The 22,099-nt window shown below is 44.1% G+C and overlaps 3 protein-coding genes across 10 annotated transcripts in view; 1 reads left to right on the top strand and 2 right to left on the bottom strand.

Moving 5' to 3' along the window:
• Positions 1-22,099, top strand: part of dlg4b (discs, large homolog 4b) — a 175,659-nt gene that overhangs the window by 75,431 nt on the left and 78,129 nt on the right. The window lies entirely within an intron of this gene.
• Positions 1,429-12,795, bottom strand: LOC311251770 (uncharacterized protein). The gene is made up of 10 exons (XM_084344408.1): positions 12,638-12,795; positions 12,397-12,525; positions 12,226-12,303; positions 11,984-12,106; positions 11,822-11,899; positions 11,664-11,747; positions 11,386-11,466; positions 9,139-10,625; positions 2,607-8,214; positions 1,429-2,517 (listed from the first exon to the last, which is right to left on the bottom strand). Exons 2-9 carry the CDS (start codon positions 12,463-12,465, stop codon positions 3,267-3,269), a joined length of 6,948 nt encoding a protein of 2,315 aa, XP_084200534.1. The 5' UTR covers positions 12,466-12,525; positions 12,638-12,795; the 3' UTR covers positions 1,429-2,517; positions 2,607-3,266.
• On the bottom strand, positions 12,482-17,133 carry LOC311251769 (uncharacterized protein; the record flags this gene model as incomplete). Its single annotated transcript, XM_084344407.1, has 11 exons — positions 17,111-17,133; positions 15,000-15,317; positions 14,752-14,850; positions 14,472-14,535; positions 14,173-14,276; positions 13,809-14,081; positions 13,356-13,449; positions 13,164-13,231; positions 12,809-13,030; positions 12,664-12,676; positions 12,482-12,525 (listed from the first exon to the last, which is right to left on the bottom strand). The coding sequence occupies exons 2-11, from the start codon at positions 15,090-15,092 to the stop codon at positions 12,482-12,484; spliced, it is 1,074 nt and encodes a 357-aa protein (XP_084200533.1). The 5' UTR covers positions 15,093-15,317; positions 17,111-17,133.

Here is a 22,099-nt window from a genome sequence, read left to right as displayed (position 1 = left end):
CTGAATAATAGCATACCGAGTCAGAGCGAGCCGCACGTTTTGATATATTTTTTGTTTGCGTGCGCTCAACGGTGCGGGACGAGTTAAGTGCCGAAATATGGCAAAGGGGTGTAGTAATACTAACATCTGCAGGCCCAGCTCTGCTTGGTTGCCGCGGTGATGGTTGTCGTTAACCCCTAGCAACCACCTGGGACAGCTGATTTGAGAGTGACTTTTGCCCCAAATCTAGACCTCAAATTAGTGCTATATCTTCAAAACCAAACATGATATTGGAAAATTTTCTTCACCATCAAGCCAGGGAGACCTTAAAGAACACAGCCATTATTTTTGGTGGTCCTAGCTTCTGAAATGTGGTAATAGGAGCGAGTTAAAAACAGGGGCATTTTGGAAAATCCTCGAAAATCCTCCTCCAGATTAACATTGGGGTAAATGGAGCAGTTGAGAGCTACTCTTGTCGGTTGGAGGCAGATAAATCAAAAACCGTAAATCCTACCAATAAAGTGGACACATTGGGAGAAAGAAGACAAGTGTGGCTACAACTTGGTGAAAAAATCACTCTTCTACTGTGTAATTTGTGGCTGTGGTCGTCAGAGAAAGAGAAAAGTTGTGAGAGTTTTTCTGAGTCTCCCCCCACTCTGGCAGTTGGCTCTGCACGAACATTCCGCAATACACACCCATTATAAAGTCCTGAATTTTTCCAAAATCACTCACCATCTTTCAAGGGTCAGAGTTCAAAAACGAAACATCGTGGGAAAAAACTTCAAATACAACTCAGATAGACAAGACCCATGCCGACGTTTTAAAGTTTGAATGGTGTTTCTAGGTCAACGTAGGCCCGAGCAGGACATGTTTGAAAAACGTGGAAGATTTGCGATCTTTTTTTTCCTCGTCCCATTCATTCTTATGGGAAATTTTTCGCAGTTTTTCGCGTCTTACGACGCGAAAACTTCCGACCTGGAGAAAACAAATAATAGCACGCCGAGTCCGATCGAGGCGCACGTTTTGATATATTTTTTGTTTGTGTGCGCTCAAAGCTGCGGGGCAAGTTAACCGTCAAAAAAAGGGCGGGAGGAAGAATAATAAAAAGAGGCGCGGTGAATAACAATAGTGGGCTGTGCTCCGCACAGCCCACTAGGGACACCTATAGCTTTGCTATAGAGGTGTCCCTAGTGGGCTTGCGAGCACAGCCCACTAACTAGACAATTTCCCGTTGGGAAATCGCGAGAGTGGGCTGTGCTCTGTGCAAATTCGCACCCCACGTACGTTGAGAACTTTTAGATCTACATTTTAAGTTTGACTAGTGTGTCTAGGTCAAACTATGCCAGAGATGTTGATTTTTGAAAAACGGTTTCATTTTTTTCATTGTCAATGAGAAATGAGGATTGACAATGCTATGATACAATACTACACTACACTACAATGCTACAATGTATTCATTTCACCACCTACCATTCATTCTCAGCATCTTCATCTATGGTGTTTGTTACAAACTAAAGCTAAACATGGAACATAATTAATAATTCAAGAGGCATACACCATCATTTTGTAACAGAGATAACGTTTATTTTTCTTAAAAAAAAAAAAAAAAAGCAGGCGGCTTTCTTCCTGGAGTGAAAAAAAGTCAAAGTTGAAAAACTCTTACTTCCCTTATTGTTGCTGCAGTCCTCTGGAGGTCTTCTTCCCACCGTCTGTATAAATGTTGCCAGATTTAAAAGACATAAATTAGTTACAGGTTTCAAAAGAGTGAAGTGAAAGTTGAGAATTTAATGAAATCTTACTTCCCGTATTGTTGTTGCAGTCCTCTGGAGGTCTTCTTCCCACCGTCTGTATAAATGTTGCCAGATTTAAAAGACATAAATTAGTTACAGATTTCAAAGACTGAAGTGAAAGTTGAGAATTTAATGAAATCTTACTTCCCGTATTGTTGTTGCAGTCCTCTGGAGGTCTTCTTCCTGCCGTCTGTAAATGTCAGATTTCAAAGACAAATTGGTTACAGGTTTCAAAGACTGAAGTGAAAGTTGAGAATTTAACGAAATTTTACTTCCCTTATTGTTGCTGCAGTCCTCTGGAGGTCTTCTTCCTGCCGTCTGTAAATGTCAGATTTCAAAGACAAATTGGTTACAGGTTTCAAAGACTGAAGTGAAAGTTGAGAATATAACGAAATTTTACTTCCCTTATTGTTGCTGCAGTCCTCTGGCGGTCTTCTTCCTGCTGTCTGTAAATGTCAGATTTAAAACACAAATTGGTTACAGATTTCAAAAGAGTGAAGTGAAAGTTGAGAATTTAACGAAATCTTACTTCCCTTATTGGTGCTGCAGTCTTCTGAAGGTCTTCTTCCTGCTGTCTGTATAATATGTTGTCAGATTTAAAAGACATAAATTGGTTACAAATTTCAAAGACTGAATTGAAAGATGAGAATTTAACTAAATCTTACTTCCCTTATTTTCTCCTGGGTTGTTGTCGTCGCTGGAGAGAGATCTGCTGAAGTCCTCTGGGGGTCTTTCTCACTGGATCATCCTAGAAAGACAATGACATCATCATTGAGTTAAATCACTCAATGCAAATGAATCACTCAAAAAAAAAAAAAGGAAAAAAAAGACACTTACCTTGTGATGGACCTGGTTTGACATGCAGCTTGGTCTGCATCTCAGCTGGATGTTCAGCTTCCTCCCTGCAACGATGAATAGTGACAACAACCCAGCAGAAAAAGAAAAAGAAAAAGAAAAAAAAGAAAATACAGTAAAAAAAAGAAAATACAATAAAAACACAATAACATTACATGATAGATGCATGATTAAAAATAAAATTAGATTACATGATACATGCATGATTAAAAATACAATTACATTACATGATACATGCATGATTAAAAATACATAATTACATGGTAACTTTTGTGACCTCATGAGAAGAATTTGCTGACCCCATTCTAAAATGAACAAATACACAAATATATAAATAAAGACATTTACATTTCCACAAGATTAAACCATTTCCAGCCAAGACATGCCACTGTAACAACATACATATGAAAAACAATTACATGACAAAATGCACAAAGACTAAACGAGTAAATCCTGAAATAAATTACAGCATGATTTAACAATGATAATTAGCTCAATAAATCACAAATCACTTGGCTCAATAAATCACAATGATAATTAGCTCAATAAATGAATTAGCTCAATAAATAACCAAATCACAGACTCCAGATACACTGTAAAACGTGGCACAACAGGTCTTGGACAGAACAGCTGGAGAGGCTATTAGTCAGTCAAAACACAATAAACTGGACTGTGGTAACTGTAATACGTTTGGAGAACACCTGATTGAAGACATTTATCGGGATGTGAAATATAAATGTGGTCAATCAGTGTGTTCTTTTCGGTTGTCGAATTTGCTACTAATTGAGTGTACCCTCTGGACTGAAACAAATCTCGGATACTTTTTGTCCCTTTTGAAAGGAGGTCCTCGTTAAAATCGCCACAAACAACGATGGGCTGCTGACCTGACATTTCCAATGAGTCCAAGAGCTTTTCCAAGTTTGGGAGAAAGATTCCCAGTTGAAAACTTGGCGGTTTGTACACAGTCGCTATTAGCACTTTGACTGGAGCCTCAATTTTGACGACAACAAACTCCAAATCAGTGACGTTTTGCATGTACCTGCGAGGCTCTGCTTGAACAGTGTCTCTACAGTACATCGCAACTCCACCTCCCTCTTTTTTGGCCATGTTCACACAGCTGTTGTAAGACAGCTGTCTGCTACGTGTGAACATGGTGTGCCCCTCCAAATGAAAAATTTCAGCGACAGAGGAGCCCGACAAGTGTGTCTCTGTTAGGCAAAGCACATCTGCTTGTCGGAGCTCGTGATGCGATTTCAGGTCCACCATGTGACATGGCAGACCCTGCGTGTTGTGGTGGACGATTGTCAAAACCTTTGGAGTTTGTTTAACAGATTTCAACAGCGTCAACAATGGTCGACAGCTTTGGAAAGATGCTTGAGGCATACTTTCCAGAGCTGTCTTGATCTTGGGGTCAGCGTAAATTTTTTTCTCATCAAAGTCAAGGATGGTGAGACCTTGAAGCGACGTTGTGCGGCTGAGAGCAACGTAGGCCATACCGGGCTCAAAAACACGCTTCAGACACACAACGGCCGACGGCATGGTCATTCCTTGAACTTTGTGGGTCGTACACGCGAAAGCTAATTTGAGGGGGAACTGGCGACGAACAACCCCCTTTCTATTACTTAGGTGCTCCTCAGATCTTTCTATGTACACCGAGTTATCTGAGGGACCTAACATTTTTTTGCGGAATCTCTGTCCTGCTGTAGGATTGTCCAGCAGGAGTCCAATCATCTTCACGCCTTGTGGTTCTTCAAATACAATGTTCGAAATGGTTCCAAATGTACCGTTCACGAGGCCGTCCTCCACATCTAAATTTCGGATCAACATAACGCGTACTCCTTGAGCAGCCATTATGTTGTCGGGCAAGTCTCGCCTGTGTCCTTTAATTTGCCCAGACACAAACGTCATGCAGCCAGTTCTGGGGTCTTTTCGAAAATCACGAGCTGCAATGGCAGTCGCGTTCTCGTAGGAGGCGTTTACGATGTCGGCGTTGTGACGGTCTACTTCTTTGTTTGTGGCGTAGATGTGTAGACCCTGTGCTGTGCAATGCTGACTATCAGCCACCGCCTGTGTAAGCAAGAGCCTGTCTTCATCTAACAAAGGATCTTGCTTTTGCTTCACCCTGAGACGGTTCAAGAGTTCAGCAAAAGCTCGATCGTCTTTCTGTCGCATGATCTCTGTCAGGGTGACCATTTTGAAGTGATCCTTCCAGAGATCAAACTCGGTCTCTTCGTACACACACAGCGGCTTGGCTTTACCAAGGGGCGGCAGTTGATAAAAGTCACCTACGGCCAGGACAGACATGCCTCCGAACGGCTTCCGATTACCCCTGATCTGCTGAAATCGCCAATGCACGTAGGCAAATAGCTCTTTAGAGACCATGGATATCTCGTCGATGATGAGAATCTCAGCGTTCGCCAGCGTTGCTCTGACCTCGTCCAGTGCATTTCCAAGACCTTGATAAGGTGGCTTCAAGGACCTTGGCAATTTGAGAATCGAGTGCAACGTGTTGCCTGATATGTTGAATGCCGCTGTACCCGTGAATGCGGTCAGCAGCACTGCCGGTTGGGACATGTCTGCGTCGTCCCGAAATCTCGGGAGCTCACGCAGAACTCTCGTTGCCTCGTGGTGAATGCACTTGATCACATGCGATTTGCCACATCCAGCCCCTCCCGATAGGAAGTAATAAAACGGTTCTGGATTGTGGCCCCAGACTAGGTCAAAGCACCACTGTCGAACGCTGTAGAAAACGGAAGCCTGAGTTTCGTTCAGACTTTGGTACATTTTCCTAACAAAGTCTGGACTCAACTCTGGAGCATCTATTCTAGGCATAGAGCTCCCCTTATCCTTTTTAGTGCCGAATTCCGGGACGTCTTCGCCGTTTTCGTCCTGATCGCGAGGTTCGAGTTCCGCCATGCACTCCAGCCTGTCTACTTCGACTTCGGGCGCAAAAGAGTTCCACGCATTCACGAGAGGACCGCACACCTCAAGCTGTTCAAACGCAGCGTCCATGCTTTTTCCCTGGCCCTCGTAGCGTTTTTTGTTGCGCCCCACAATTTGCTCTACTGTCATACCCCACTTCTCGCCACACTTGTAAAACTGTTCGTAAGTGGGGTACGCGTTATCTGTCAGATCGGCGTCGGATCGATGTGGCAGATAAAGTTTCAGCAGTCGTCTGTAAAACTTTTCTGGATTTTTTTCCTCAGAGAAGCGCGTGAATCTAATAATCGCCGGTTTTCCCACGGTTCTCTTTTGGATATATCCCTGATCGTTTAACAGCGAAATGGCGTTCGGACTTTCCTTTTGATGGCCGTAGAGTACCCTGTACTCCGACACAAACTCGGCCAGGCACATGCCTTCAAACTCTCGATCGCGAGGTCTGTTGATGTATTTCTCAGGCAACCCCGACATCCATACGTCCTCCGATTGCGGGTCCATTTTTTCCAGTCTACCCATGGGGTGACTCATTCTCACGCCGTCCTCGTCGGTCCGAATGAAGGCCACGGATCGGGAGCACTTCTTGAGGCGTAAGCTGCAGGTACGGGCTACGGCCTCTTGAGCGCTGACCTCTCTGTGTTTAGAGTAGGCCTGCATAATTTGTTTCATTTCGTCGCGCTCGTTAACGTCAGATTGCTTAACATCTTTGATGACGTTCTTAAGGAATTCCGTCATCTCGTGCTCCGGTTTTGTTACGTACGACATCATGTACATGATGCAGCTATAATCGTCTATGACGTACTGGATGTCCATATTTGCGTTCCACGCCCTAAGCAAATCGGGATTGTAGGCATTAACCCAACAATCATTTGGATGGCGCCTCAGCATCACGACGTGACTGTTTGCCAGGCACTCTGCGGCGTCGACGTATTCTTCGTGAGTCAAGTTGCACCGGCAAAGCAAGTCTGTCAAACTGCTGAACGAAGCGGCCGGATCCATAAGCAGATCTCTAAGTGGTTGGAGCGTTTGTTTAGCCAATTTTTGTTGGTCTGCGAGGGCCTTTTTCTGCTCCGCTATTTCTGCTTCGAAGTCTGCATCATCTTGATCTTCTTTTTGGTGGCAATTAATAGTGGGGGGCCTGGTGATGAACGTTTTATCCATCGGTAGTTTTGGAAAGCCGAACCTGCAGGCTACATTACCCTTCTTACAGGACTTTGAATGTTTCCTGCTGTGCACCTGAACCTCTGACACTGTTTTGTGGAGTTCCGGATCTGCGTCAGGGTCGGGCATTTTGCAACTAATATAACGATCTATAAATTCCCTGATTTCTCTATCGGAGGCGTCTTCGAATTTAGGCGAATCTTTTATCCAAATAAGCATGTGGATGTGCGGGCTTCCCCTGGCTTGGAACTCGACGCGATAAAAATAATCATCTACTTCCCCGAGCGGTTGTGCGGGAGAGAGGATGAGGTTTGTCATGAGAGCTTCGACTCTCTTTTCAAACATGCGCATTACTGTGACGGGGTTACTTCTCAGAATGTCGCATTTTGTTTTCCAATCCAAATCTGAAAACGGTTGTTGTTGTTCACCCTGCTGAGCTTTGATGGCCTCTATGAACTCAGGCCATCTCATCTCAGCAGCAGAGAACGTCGCAAAAAATGTCGGTTTTCCAATTTGACGAACCATCGCGTGCACGTCTTTGAGGGTTTTGTTCCAATAGGCTGGAGTGCCTCTGAGAGGTTGCATGAACCTAGTCGCGTCTTGGTTCATAATGAGCCGCTCTACTTCGTCCTTATCCTGGAGCATGACGTTATTGATCCTACGGCCGTCTCTGGTTTTGGACTTTCCTTTGCGCATTTGTATAGACATGCTACTGGTCGCGAGGTGAGTCTCTGTAACAAACTGCGCAAAGAAAAGATAACTCTGGTCACTTGCAAAACGCGCATCTGCAGCAAAGAGCCTACAATTAAAGTAGAGACTCGGGGACAGGGAGACGCTTCTATCTTCGTCCAACGTGTTCTCTCCCGTCGGAAATTGCACAGGAAAAGCCATGGCCTCTAACTTGGGTACGGTGAAAAAACCAACCGGTTTGTTGCCTTGCGCGGGGGCAACACTAAATACGCCGTCGCCATATGAAAGGATTTCCTGTGCAATGTCGGGGGGCTGCATGCAAGTGTCCAGGGAGAGGCCTGGTCTCAGCTCCTCCTCTTCTTCCTCCTCAGCGGCTTCTGACTGTCCCGGTTCATTTTCGCTTTTGAAGAACTCCTCTAAATCTACATCCATATCGTCCTCTGGGATGCTGGGATACTCTTCTCCGATGGGCTCCTCTTCTCCGATGGGCTCTGGTCTCAGCTCCTCCAACTGTCCCGGTTCATTTTGGCTCTGAAAAAAATCATCCAAATCTACATCCCTATCGTCCTCTGGGATGCTCGGCTCCTCTTCCGGTCTGAACTCTTCTGGGATGGGCTCCTCTTCTGAGCTGGGCTGCGGTCTCAGCTCCTCCTCTTCTTCTTCAGCTGCCTCGAACTGTCCCGGTTCATTTTGACTGTTAAAAAATTCCTCCAAATCGACATCCCTATCTTCCTCTGGGATGCTGGGCTCCTCTTCTTCGAGCAGACAGTCGAAAGTGGCAGTCTCGTCGATAAACACATTTCTATATTCCGAATGCGTTTCTCTCAATTTTGCAAGGGCAGCTAGCACATTCTGCATATTAACGGTGTAGAAGTGCTGGTAACCTTTGTACTTAATATGCCTTTTCAATTTGACTTGAAGCAGCTGCGCTTCTGCTCTGGGCCTTGGGAGACTGTTGACGATCGATTGCACCTCTGCTGGAACGCACACAACAGCTCCGTGGACTGCCCTCTGTTGGCCTTTTGGCAGAGCAACAATTTTGGCAAAGGGAAGGATTTTTGAAATCAGCTGCCTCTCAAGCATATTAAGTGTAGCCAATTCTGTGGGGATGGGCGCCAACTCTAAATTGTTTGCGACTGCCATGGGTGGTATGCGTCCTCTGCCAAGGTGGCCGTCACAGGTGTCGCATATCCACTCATGCAGTCTCTCTTGTGGCACAGAGCAAGGGGTAGAGCACTCGCCGTCGCAAAAGTGAACATATTTTCTTGTCAAGCATGCTGCCGCCACTTTTGCGTGCTCCCTATATTTTTGTCTTTTACATTCTTTGACCTGATTAGGAAACATGGCTCTGTGACAAACGGTACAAATGTATGTGGGTCCATGGCTAATGGACTCACGAAAGACAGCTATGGCTACTGCGATCACCGGATCAATCAGGGGCTTGGGGCGGTGGTGCACAATTTGTCTGTATTTGCGTCTGATTCTAAGCGCTTTCCGCATCTTGTAAAATACACTAAAGGCAGCATTTGTGTCCAATTTGGTTTTTCTCTGCTGGTTGCAACGTTGATTGAAACGACGTCTAAATTCCAGATCATTCTGATATCTAACATTGAACTTGTGCTTTTGCTTTTGCCTATAGCTTTGATCTGTGTTGTATCTCAGAGACATGCCAAATGTTTGTCTGCTCCGAAACGCTGCATCTGATCTGTATCTGTCAGTCATGTACCTCTTCTGTCTGGCGCGGAACGTGGCATCTTCCTTGTATCTTTCTGTAATGACTTTCTTCTGTCTGGTGCGGAACGCGGCATCTTCTCTGTATCTATCTGTAATGACTTTCTTCTGTCTGGTGCAGAACGCGGCATCTTCCTTGTACTTCTTTGTGACGTAAGTCTTCTGTCGTCTTCTGAAAGTAGCATCTTCCCTGTATCTTCTGACGACTTCTTCCCTCTTCTTGTCTCGAACTTTTGCGTTTTTGTGGTAAAATTCGAAGGATCGCTGTTTCCGATCGAGACCGTCTTGGGCGTATTTTCTCCTTTGTGCTTGGAGTTTGCTGTTGTACTTGTTGCTTCTTTGTTCACCAGACAGTAATGTGTGTTTTTTGCTGGCTTTCCGCATCACTTTTCTTCGCTGATGCTTTGGCCACTTTGTCAAATTCTCTTTTGCTGGCGGCGCGGGGGCAGTCTTGAGGACAGGTTCCGACGCTTGCGGTGCGGGGGCTGCTGCCGGCGGTGCGGGGGCTGTCTTTCGGACGGGGGCTGCTGACGGCGGTGTGCGGGCTGTCTTGCGGACGGGGGCTGCTGACGGCGGTGCGCGGGCTGTCTTGCGGACGGGGGCTGTCTTGCGGACGGGGGCTGCTGACGGCGGTGCGCGGGCTGTCTTGCGGACGGGGGCTGCTGACGGCGGTGCGCGGGCTGCTGACGGCGGTGCGCGGGCTGTCGCTGTCGGTGCGCGGGCTGCTGCTGGCGGTGCAGGGGCTGTCGCTGGCGGTGCAGGAGCCGTCTTAAGGACACGCTCTGCTGCTGGTGGGAGAGCTGTACTGGGTTTAGGAGATGCCTGAGGGCGTTCTCTGGAACCAATGGCTTCGAATGACACCGGCACAAACTCGTAACCGGCAGAAGGTCCACGATTTGAAAAGAGTTTGTGCAGGTGGTCAGCCAAGTCACTGATTTCCGAGAAGGTCCTCATAATTGCAGTTCCGTGGGGGTGAGGTAAGCCCACCGCGTTTCTCGAGTGTGAATCAAACACACCGTACCTGCCTGATTGGTCACGGAAAACTGCAATGCACTCCGGACTAACTATGATTAAAGCCAGATTAACGTCGCCTGACAAACACTCTAACTGTGTGGCTAGGGGCAGATACCAATCCTGGCCTTCACTGGCTTTCACAAGTCCACACCTGATTTCAGGCATGTGGACGTTACACACCTCTGTGTCAGTCAGGACTTTTTTGGGCAGTTCTTCCACAGTGAGATGGTCACTGCGGAATGTTTTTTTCCGGATCAGCTGACGTTTTACATCTACATAAAGCGAATCTCCCTTTGCCAGCACTCTATCGAGGGCAGCAGTGTTGAACTGACAGCCCTCGTTTTGATACGCCAGAAAAGTCAGGGACATGCAGGTACACTGGTGGTTCCTGGAGAACTTCCTGTACCTCATGTGACTCTGACTATGACTAGCCCTAACAGTAGCCCTAACAGTAGCCCTAACCGGTACCTGAAATATAAGATAAATTATAATCATTATCATAAAGTATTACTTATTAGCATAATCATAAGCCTAGTTAACATTAATATTAGTTGTAGTAATTATCATAAAGTATTACTTATTAGCATAATCATAAGCCTAGTTAACATTAATATTAGTTGTAGTAATTAACTGTTTCATATACTACAGTCATAGCATAGTGACAGGTTAAGGAAATGTGACTAAAAACATTTTACCTACTGCAGCTTTAATTAAATTAATAACTATCAACTCTCATACATCCCTAGTACTTGTCTCACACCTATTACACATGAAAACATTGATAAATATTTAAATTTATACTACAATGGCAGTGTATTAAAAACGTAGCTTACATGGGAGTCAATGGCACAAAAAGGTTGGTTTTGGGTTGGGTCTTTTTTTTTTTTTGAATTGGATTCATTGAAATGGTTAAAAAAAACATGACAGAAATTTTAAACTCACCAGATTGACACTTCAAGATGTTAACTGACCAAGATAATAAATCAGAAAACCTCTGTTCCGTTACTTGTGTATCTTTAAACAATTGATAAAATCGTGTCAAACTAGTTGTTCAGTTATTGTTCATAATTGTATTACCATTATTACTTTTATTATTAACAATAATATATTATTAATTCTCCTTCATTTCCTTAATAGTTTTGGCATTTCAGTTGAAAGTAAACCATACTTTCCCCTCAAACAAACACTTTATTAAGCCCACGATAAACCCAAATGTAAATGTCCTTACCTTTTTCGAAGGGGACTGAGAGGTGGAGAGTCCGTCGTCGATGATCCAGGGCCAGCAGGTCGATGCGGGTGACGAGACGGTCTGTGAAAAGTCATAAACACCAGTTAATATTTAGACATGAGACAACACAACGCAGCAAGTTTCCAAATGTATTTACTCACTGACATTTGTGAACTGCAGAGAAAGATATGGTATCAGACATGTTAAATGAACCAGTGTAATGTAGTTACAGCTGATTTTACAGTAAACGTTGTGTGTGTCAGTTGTGGAGCAAATACCTTAGCTGGGCGAGGAGAATGACAGGCCGCAGCTTTAAGGGTCTGGGACGGTCCAGCCGGTGAAGGAGTCTTCATCCTGGCCACCTGAGAACAAATAATTCAGCAAAATGAAGACTTTAATGACATTATGAACTTTATTCAATAGGAATAATATTTACCTTGGCAGCCGGTGAAGAGCAGGGGGTCACCGGATCACCCAAACTGCAGGACAACCTGGCTGGAGGGGATCCAACCAGCTATTGAGACATGAGAACAAACATGTTAAACTTTACACATCTCAGTGCATGTTCTGTGTGAGATTGTGTCAGAGAGTAACATACGTTGGTCACTGAAGTTTGGGTGCTGGGGGGTGGTCCGTCCATGGTCCTGGACCGAGGGGGGGGGCTGGAGGGGGCGTCGTCCTCCAGTCTCCGTGACAGCCTGGCTGGAGGGGATCCAACCAGCTGTTGACAGATGAGGACAAATATATTAAAATTCAGACAGAGTGGACAATGTAGTTATGTCTCCATGAAGACACCGTTTCAACTGTAAACACTGACTGTGTGTCAATTGCGCAACATACGTTGTTCACAGGAGACTGGCTGCGAGGGGGGCGTCTCTCCGTGGTCCTACGACGCCTGGCTGCCGCTGGGGAGGCCACCTGCACCGTTAAATAAAAACATAGCACCAGTAACTGTAGGGAACCAGCAGAAACTTTATAATACAGCTGAGAAGAATATGTCAGATCATTTACCTTCTTGCGCGCCGGAGGAGACGGGACGTCCGCCACGTCAGACAGCCGAGAAGGAGACACTTGCTCCATAGCACGAAGGGACGTGCTACTGAACCAAATTGGGTTCAGTGGGAGGAAGGACTCCTTCTCCTGTGAAAGACAAAAACAAAAACAAAAAAGACATGAATATTTGTCTGGTCAAATACACAAAGTTTAAATACTAACCAGTTAACTTGTTGTGAAAAAAAGAAAAATTAGTCACCTGCTGCTGAGCCGCGCTGGCCTGACCGGGAACCTGCGACTGGGAAAGCACAACACATATTTGATTAAATAGGTGCTTTTTAAGTTACGACTGTGAACCTGTTCACCATAATGTACATAAACACAAGTAAACACAAATGATAATATAGTTATAATAAAAAAGCGTACTAACCTTGGGGCTCTGACCAACGACCTTCCATTGGAAGGGGTCAGAAGACAGAGGGGCACGTACCTCGCCCTTCACAACCAGCTTAGGAGAAACCTTCCTAAGCGGCTGTGAAGGGGTAGGAGACACCGTGGGAGGAGGAGGTGGTGGTGTCTCCAGGAACTGCTCCGTGGAGGTCCACAGCAGCTCGGCGAGGATGCCCATCCCCTCACGGTCGCTCAGGTGAACCTGCAGGAATGACAAATCCATTTACAGACAAAGTTCAACTCTAAAAAGCGTAGCTCGTGTTGACGGTTTCATATTAACACACAAGAAATTATAGACAATTAGACTTTTTCTATCACACAGATATTCTACTTACGCCGTCTCTGCTCCACAGCTCCAGGCGCGTACGGGGGAAGTACTCCTCGGCAGAGAAGTACCTCACACCTAAAATGTAAAAAAGAAAAAAAGTGAGTCATTACAACATCCACACATGTAGCATCATGACTATGTTCATCACAGACATTTTTAAGTACATTTCTTTTTCTTGACAAGATATCGTTTTACATACCCATACGAGCTGCCACGCGGTGGAACTCTTGGCGGAGGGCCCGCTGGTGCTCCTCATCCTCAGTCAGGCGGGGGGGGAAGTCCAGCACAAAGACCTGTAGAGAACAAAATTTTAGAAAACACCAACTGACAGTTTCATTCAAAAATCACACACACACCACATTAAGTACACATTATTATTTAAAAGCTCATACAATTAGTCTTATTAGAGTAGTCAGTCTACTTCTATTGTTGTTAAACTACTAAGAATGCAGGACAAGGGAGACATGAAATAAAAGCTTACCATGGGCGCGGAGGTAGTCGAGTGGTTAGAGCTCATGCCACATACGCAGCAGACTCTGGTTCAAATCCCTTTGCTGCATGTCACACCCCCTCTCTTTCCCATTTCAAAATGCAGTTTGTCTAAATAAATAAAAAAAGGTGTCTACGCCAAAAAAAATGCATAAATGCTTACCTTCGGCCAGCGGTCCCTCACAGCAGCGAGGAGTTGGCCGTAGTCCGCGGCTGCCTCGTCCACGGTCCTGCTCGCCGTCAGGTTGTTACTGGGGGCAAGAACACAGACAGCATCAGGGGTCCGAGGAATAACAGCGTGAACAACCTCAGTCCGCAGCTGAGCGGCATGGGCCCCAGGGGTCGACATGAAACCAAAAGTATACTTCCCTTCTGGCATCACGACGAAGCCGTCCACGATGGCCCGGAGATGGGAGTCCCCGACAATCAGAACAAACTGCAACAACAAAGACAATTTCTTTAGCATGAAAATCATTAATCCCTCTCAAGATCAATTACTTCCTTCATAAACTGGACAATAATAGCACCTTCTTGTCAGGAGACTCCGGTGGGATGACCAACTTGTGGCTCCGTCCGGTGAGCTTGGAAGTTGGCCACCTCCGCACCCGATGGCGGTAACCAGTACCGCGGCCTGTTTAGTAAAGGACAAAACAGATTTTAAAAAAAAGAAAAAGTGTAAAACTAATGAAGGAAAGCCTACCAGGAAACATCAACAATCACTTGTTTATACCAGTAAAAAAAGTACATGAAAACCAGTTTAAAAAGTGTAATATTGATGATTCATTAATTTATTGTTCATTTAGGGATAAAACAGGTGGATACTTACGTGCACGAACCTCGGCACGACCGGTGCTCCAGAAGGGCTTGGCTGGGGGTGAAGAGCCAACCACCTGATGACAGATAAAAAAAATAAACATAAAATAATAATAAATCATAACAACAACAAGCATAAGATAGACAAACAAGTTAAAACAAAATATAATAAAACATTTAAAGCAATACAAACATTACAAACACATTTAACCTCAGACAATGTCTTTGCACGTGTGTGTGTGTGTGTGTGTGTGTGTGTGAGAGTGTGAGAGTGAGAGTGAGAGAGAGCATACGTTGCCAACTGGAGCGCGGGAGCAGAGGGGGTGGGTCTCCCTGGTCCGCTTGGTCCTTGACCCGCTAGAAGGCTCCTCTCCGGCCGGAGGGGACACCGTCTGAAGAAGAAACATTAACATCAAAGATATGGCAGACACACAGAACTCAGCATTAAAAAAGGAAAAAGCAATAGGTGTAACATTTCTACAGCCATTTTCATGCAGACAGTTGTCACTGCGACACAGAAGCTTATCTACTGTGTAAGTACCTTCGGGGGGGGAGGGGGAGAACTCGGCTCCTCCAGGTTGAGCCTAGTCCAGCGCTGCTTCAGCGCCGCAGACCGCCTCGACTTCCTGGGCATCCTGCTGAAAGTCAAAAACAAAGAAAACACGAGAAATGCTTCTCAAATGTTAGTAAATGTAATTGAAGACAACGTTATATAATATCTTGTATGCAAAATGAATGTGGTGATTGTGGGTGTGTGGGTGATGTGGTGATACACAAGGTTGATGCTCTGCTCTGACGGTTGAGGGCGATTAATCTCAGTGGATGGTCACTCTCAGCTGCAGCACAGGAACCCTTTAATCTAAAAGAGAAAGTGCAATAAAAAGATAAGTGTCTCAAATGTTACGAGTCAGTATTAGCAACAAGCTAATAGCATAACAGACACACGTACATCTGTACTTGTCATAATGTGTGTTTTTGGGCACAGTATTTTTTTTTAAATAATTCTATATTATAATAACTATCAATGATATAAATGATTTTATACTACACAGTATTCTCAAAACAAAGAATTACTATGAGACAATGAATATACTACACAAGTAAAAACAACATTAACTTCAACTGTACAAGATTTTATCAACATCTGAATGCACATTTATTCCCAAAAGCAAAAATAGTCACGTATGAAAATGCTTCCTATTCCATTTAATCAAGGCAGGTTGTAAAAGTGTATAATACATTTAAGTATGATACTTTTCTAACTAAATAAAAAAACATTTCATCACATTTTATCACAGACAATCAAACAAACACGGAAAAAGAGAAATGTGCTTTTCGGTGGACAGAAGGGAGTATTAAATACTAGTCAAACTAAACAAGTGGATAAAAAAAAAAAATACAGCTTTCAGCTTGTATTAATGTTCTTGTATAAAAACAGAATACCTAAATAAAACCCTTTTTTTAAAATCCCAAAATCATGAGTGTAATATCGCCTATTAAAAATCTGACCTGTGCTAATGATCTATGCATGACAGTCCAGTTCACACCGGAAGAGAAGATGGCCGCTGTTCTTATATAGAAACAGATCGGCCATAAACATCCGTCCAACCAAAATCACGAGACAGTAATGTCTAGCTTCAATAAGCTCACTTTTGTTCAACATGTACGGATGTTATGAGTAACATCTATTAAAAAATCTGACCTGTGTTAAGGGTCTATGCATGAGACAGTACAGTTCACACCAACAGAGAAGATGGCCGCTCGCGCCACCAGAGACCAAAGGCCAGAGTTCACGCTGTTAGCATCTAGCTCGGCCTTATGTTTTAGCTTTTAGCTCAGTGTTCTTATATAGAAACAGATCGGCCATAAACATCAGCCTAACCAAAATCACGAGACAGTAATGTCTAGCTTCAATAAGCTCCCTTTTGTTAAACATGTACGGATGTTAGCACAGTTAGCTTTTCTTCATAGAAAAAGCAAATCACCGCTGTTGGCTTCGACTGCGGCCTACTGGTTTATGTACCAGAGCCTAGTAGCGCCGTTAGCTCGTCTTAATAGTGTTGTATTGAAACAGACTGACGGAGACCCATTACTGTTAGCTACACAGACACATTCACACAGTTAGCTTTTCGCTCCGGTTAGCTTTTCTTCATAGAAAAAGCAAATCACCGCTGTTGGCTTCGACTGCGGCCTACTGGTTTATGTACCAGACCCTAGTAGCGCCGTTAGCATGCTTAATAGTGTTGTATTGAAACAGACTGACGGAGGCCCATTACCGTTAGCTACACAGACACATTCTGTACTTATGGACCCCTGTAGCTTTGCTAACCGCTGCTGGCCCGGAGCTACTGGGCTCCGACTAGCCGAGCGCTCGGTCACTCGAGCTAGCGCTCCGCTAGCGTTACTGCTATAACAGACCGACCGTTAGCAGTTAGCTAACGCACGTTAGCTTGGCTAGTCGGAGCCCAGTAGCTCCGGGCCAACAGCGGATTAATATTGATGAAACAGACCGACCATAAACAATTACATTCATTTTTCCGAAATCATGAGTTATCGTGATCATAGGAGAGATAGTAATGTCTAATGTCTTCAATAAAATCCACTTTTATGAACGATTTCAGTGTGCTCATGTCAAACATGACTGGTACTTACCTACAAGTAGGTCAAAGGGGACGAGCAGAGCCGGACCAGGGTTATATCAAGGCCAAAATCACGCCACACAACTGTCCAATCAGAGTCCTCCCGTGTTATCTGTCATCTGTATCCGAGGTGATTTGTCAAGTGAGATGGCTGATATCTGTGCACTTGAGACAGACTCCAGACTCTGCTGCAGTTCATGATTAATATTTATTTTTATGAATGTAATACATTAAAAAAAACATCAATGTTAATTAGAAAACTTATTTAATAGTAATATTGATTGATTAATATTGAATTATTGTATTATATATCATTAAATACTGAACATAAAACAATTTATATTATATCAGCTGTTGGAGTATGAAGAGATATTACAGTGAGAATGAGTCAAATACTCTGAATCAGACTGAGAAATTCAATAAATCTCAATATATTGATGATTGGAAACATTTAAATATTTGAATCAGAATCAGAATTCCTTTATTTGTCCAGCAAATGGGGAAATTTGTGTGTGTGTGTGTGTGTTATCTGTCATCTGTATCCGAGGTGATTTGTCAAATGAGATGGCTGATATCTGAGCACTTGAGACAGACCCCAGACTCTGCTGCAGTTCATGATTAATATTTATTTTTATGAATGTAATACATTAAAAAAAACATCAATGTTAATTAGAAAACTTATTTAATAGTAATATTGATTGATTAATATTGAATTATTATATTATATATCATTAAATACAGAACATAAAACAATTTATATTATATCAGCTGATGGAGTATGAAGAGATATTACAGTGAGAATGAGTCAAATACTCTGAATCAGACTGAGAAATTCAATAAATCTCAATATATTGATGATTGGAAACATTTAAATATTTGAATCAGAATCAGAATCCCTTTATTTGTCCAGCAAATGGGGAAATTTCTTAGTCACAGCAGCCAAAGGACAGTGTCACACTAAACAATAATACAAAGTAAAAAAATAAACAATATAATAAGAAGATAAGAAATAGAATTAACTCATATATACATAGTATTTACAATATGAACTTACAATTTGAACTTAGTATTTACAACAAACAATAAATAACAAATATGATTATTAAAAATTGTCCAACTAGTGCAAACCAAACAGTGTGTGGATATGTGTAGAGTTTTGTATTGCACAGTGCACATGTGAGGTCTACTGGGAGCAGTGCTGATTGTAGACTGACAGCAGCAGGAAGGAAGGACCTGTGATACCTCTCCTTCACACACTTGGGGTGTATCAGTCTGTCGCTGAAGAAGCTGACCAGTGTGGTGATAGTGACCTGCAGGGGGTGGGACTCCTTCACCAGCAGCGATGACAGTTTGTCCATCATCCTGCTCTCTCCCACCACCTGCACTGGGTCAAGAGGGCATCCCAGGAATGGAGTTCATGGCTTGAATGAATGAAAAGATAATTGTTAAATATAGTTGAAATGTTGGGAAATATACTGTGTTTTCGTCTGTGTGTGTGTGTGTGTGTGTGTGTGTGTGTGTGTGTGTGTGTGTGTGTGTGTGTGTGTGTGTGTGTGTGTCTCTGTTATTATTATTATTCTTCCTCCCGTTTTTCGGCGGTTCACTTGCCCCGCAGTTTTGAGCGCACACAAACAAAAAATATATCAAAACGTGCGCCTCGATCAGGAGATTACTGCTATCATTCAGATTTCCAGAATATTAATTCGCACCCCACGTACGTTGAGAACTTTCATATCTACATTATATTATATTTTATCTAGGTTGAAAAGCTGAAAGAGCTCAAAAAGCCAAACATTTTGATAGTTGAACGGTTTCTGTAGCTGAATGTATGCTGAAGCAGTAGCAGGATGAAATTTGAAAATGTCCCCATAAGGATGAATGGGAAAACACCTCCCAAACTCCTGCAGTTTGAGACAAAAGTCTAATGGTTATGGCCAAAATATAAGTACAGTGAGTAACAGGAGACATTGCTGAACCATGTGATGTCTTTTTTATTTCTGTAGAGTGAAAAATGAGGGAGCCAGAGTGAGAGACAAAACCGGTACTGTCTGCTCTACTCCAGAAATGTAGTCTCAGAGTTAACACTGCGGCTTATGGGGGAGATGCTGGAGTGCTTGTCGCTCGAGGGCTTCTACAGCCAAGTTCAAGTCCCACATCTGAAATAAGACCATCATCTGAAAGCCAACAAGATTTCCTACACTTCTATATATATATTGTCTATGTGAAGTAAAAGCTGTGGGACCCAAGTCAAGCTGAAGAGAGTTTTTTCTCAAGTTTTTCCAGCTGCTCTCCACTCTAGCAGTGATGTTCTGCACTCTAGCTCACGCAATACACACCCATTATAAAATCCTGAGTTTTTCCAAAATCACTCACCATCATTAGAGGGTCAGGGTTCAAAAATGAAACATCGTAGGAAAAAAGTTCAAATACAACTCAAATAGACAAGACCCGTGCCTACATTTTAAAGTTTGAATGGTGTTTCTAGGTGGAAGTAGGCCAGAGCAGGAGATGTTTGAAAAAGACACAGATTTGCGAGATATTTTGACCTCGTCCCATTCATTCTGATGGGAAAGTTGTGCGCAGTTTTTCGCGTCTCACGACGCGAAAAATTAATATTCTGGAAAACTGAATGATAGCATACCGAGTCCGACCGAGCCGCACGTTTTGATATATTTTTGGTTTGTGTGCGCTCAACGGTGCGGGACGAGTTAACTGCCGAAATATGGCAAGGGGGTGTAGTAATACTAACATCTGCAGGCCAAGTTCAGCTTGGTGATGGTTGTCGTTAAGCACTAGCAACCACCTGGGACAGCTGATTTGAGAGTGACTTCTGCCTCAAATCTAGACCTCAAACTACTGCTATATCTTCAAAACCAAACATGATATGGGAAAATTTTCTTCACCATCAAGCCAGGGAGGCCTTAAAGAACACAGCCATTATTTTTTGTGGTCCTAGCTTCTGAAATGTTGTCATAGGAGCGAGTTAAAAACAGGGGCAGTTTGGAAAATCCTCGAAAATCCTCCTCCTGATTAGCATTGGAGTAAATGGGGCAGTTGAGAGCTACTCTTGTCGGTTGGAGGCAGATAAATCAAAAACCGTAAATCCTACTGATAAAGTGGACACATTGGGAGAAAGAAGACAAGTGTGGCTACAACTTGGTGAAAAAATCACTCTTCTACTGTGTAATTTGTGGCCGGGGTCGTCAGAGAAAGAGAAAAGTTGTGAGAGTTTTTCTGACTCTCCCCCCACTCTGGCAGTTGGCTCTGCACGAACATTCCGCAATACACACCCATTATAAATCCTGAATTTTTCTAAAATCGCCTCACCGTCGTTAAGGGGTCAGAGGTCAAAAACGAAACATCGTACGAAAAAAGTTCAAATACAACTCAAATAGACAAGACCTGTGCCTACATTTTAAAGTTTGAATGGTGTTTCTAGGTCGACGTAGGCCCGAGCAGGAGATGCTTGAAAAACGTCGAAGATTTGCGAGTTTTTTTTTCCTCATCCCATTCATTCTTATGGGAAATTTTTCGCAGTTTTTCGCGTCTTACGACGCGAAAAATTAATATTCTGGAAATCTGAATGAGAGCAGTAATCTTCCGATCGAGGCGCACGTTTTGATGTATTTTTTGTTTGTGTGCGCTCAAAACTGCGGGGCAAGTGAACCGCCGAAAAACGGGAGGAAGAATAATAATAATAATAAAAAGAGGCCCGGGGAATAACAATAGTGGGCTGTGCTTCGCACAGCCCACTATGTACACCTATAGCTTTGCTATAGAGGTGTCCATAGTGGGCTTGCGAGCACAGCCCACTAATAAAGAGAGGCCCGGGGAATAACAATAGTGGGCTGTGCTCCGCACAGCCCACTATGTACACCTATAGCTTTGCTATAGAGGTGTCCATAGTGGGCTTGCGAGCACAGCCCACTAATAAAAGAAGGCGCGGTGAATAACAATAGCCCACTAGGGACACCTATAGCTTTGCTATAGAGGTGTCCCTAGTGGGCTTGCGAGCACAGCCCACTAATTAATTCAGAGAGAACTGTAACTCTCTCTCTCTCTCTGTCCTGCTGTCAGTCTACCTCTCTCGCCCCCTCTCGCTCTCTGTTATATAACCCTACTGAAGCTCCTCCAGATCCTCCAGAGACAAACAATGAAGTCGACTGTGTGTTGTAGTGTTGACAGCTGTTCAGCCCCGCAGGGACTCGCACAGTTCACCCTCTCCTCACAGAGAGACAGAGAGAGAGACAGGCAGAGAGACAGGCAGAGAGACAGGCAGACAGAGAGAGAGACAGAGAGACAGGCAGAGAGACAGGCAGAGAGACAGGCAGACAGAGAGAGAGACAGAGAGACAGGCAGAGAGACAGGCAGGCAGGCAGGCAGACAGGCAGAGAGACAGGCAGAGAGACAGACAGGCAGGCAGAGAGAGAGAGAGACAGGTAGGCAGACAGGCAGGCAGAGAGAGAGAGAGAGAGAGACAGACAGACAGGCAGGCAGGCAGACAGACAGGCAGGCAGAGACACAGGCAGACAGGCAGGCAGACAGGTGGAGAGACAGGCAGACAGACAGACAGACAGACAGGCAGGCAGACACATTAATAACACCTGATCATGTGGAGCTGGTGATCAGGTGAACCTTGTTTCTCTGAACAGTTTCTGGAGAGCTGCAGTGTGGTGGTGGTGTGTGTGTGTGTGTGTGGTGGTGGTGGTGTGTGTGTGTGTGTGTGTGGGGGGGGGTGATGATTATGTTAGTTGTTCGTCTAACACAATAGATCAAACCAAGCTGCGTCCGTCAGCGGGTCTCCAGGGGAACGAGTGTGAACGGTGGTAATAACTGACGCACCGGTGACACCTTCAGGCTTCAGAAGCGTTAGCTGAGCGGGCTAATCAGTAATGATAGTGTTGGTGTTATTCCCACCAGTGGTGGACAGTAACGAAGTAAATTTACTTGAGTACTGTACTTAAGTACAGTGTTTGAGTATCTGTACTTTACTTGAGTATTA

The sequence above is a fragment of the Pagrus pagrus genome, assembly GCF_965226575.1.
Source record: "Pagrus pagrus genome assembly, chromosome: 22".
NCBI lineage: Eukaryota > Metazoa > Chordata > Actinopteri > Spariformes > Sparidae > Pagrus > Pagrus pagrus.
Note: the sequence above shows the minus strand (reverse complement) of the source record. Positions and strands in the feature narration are given on the sequence as shown.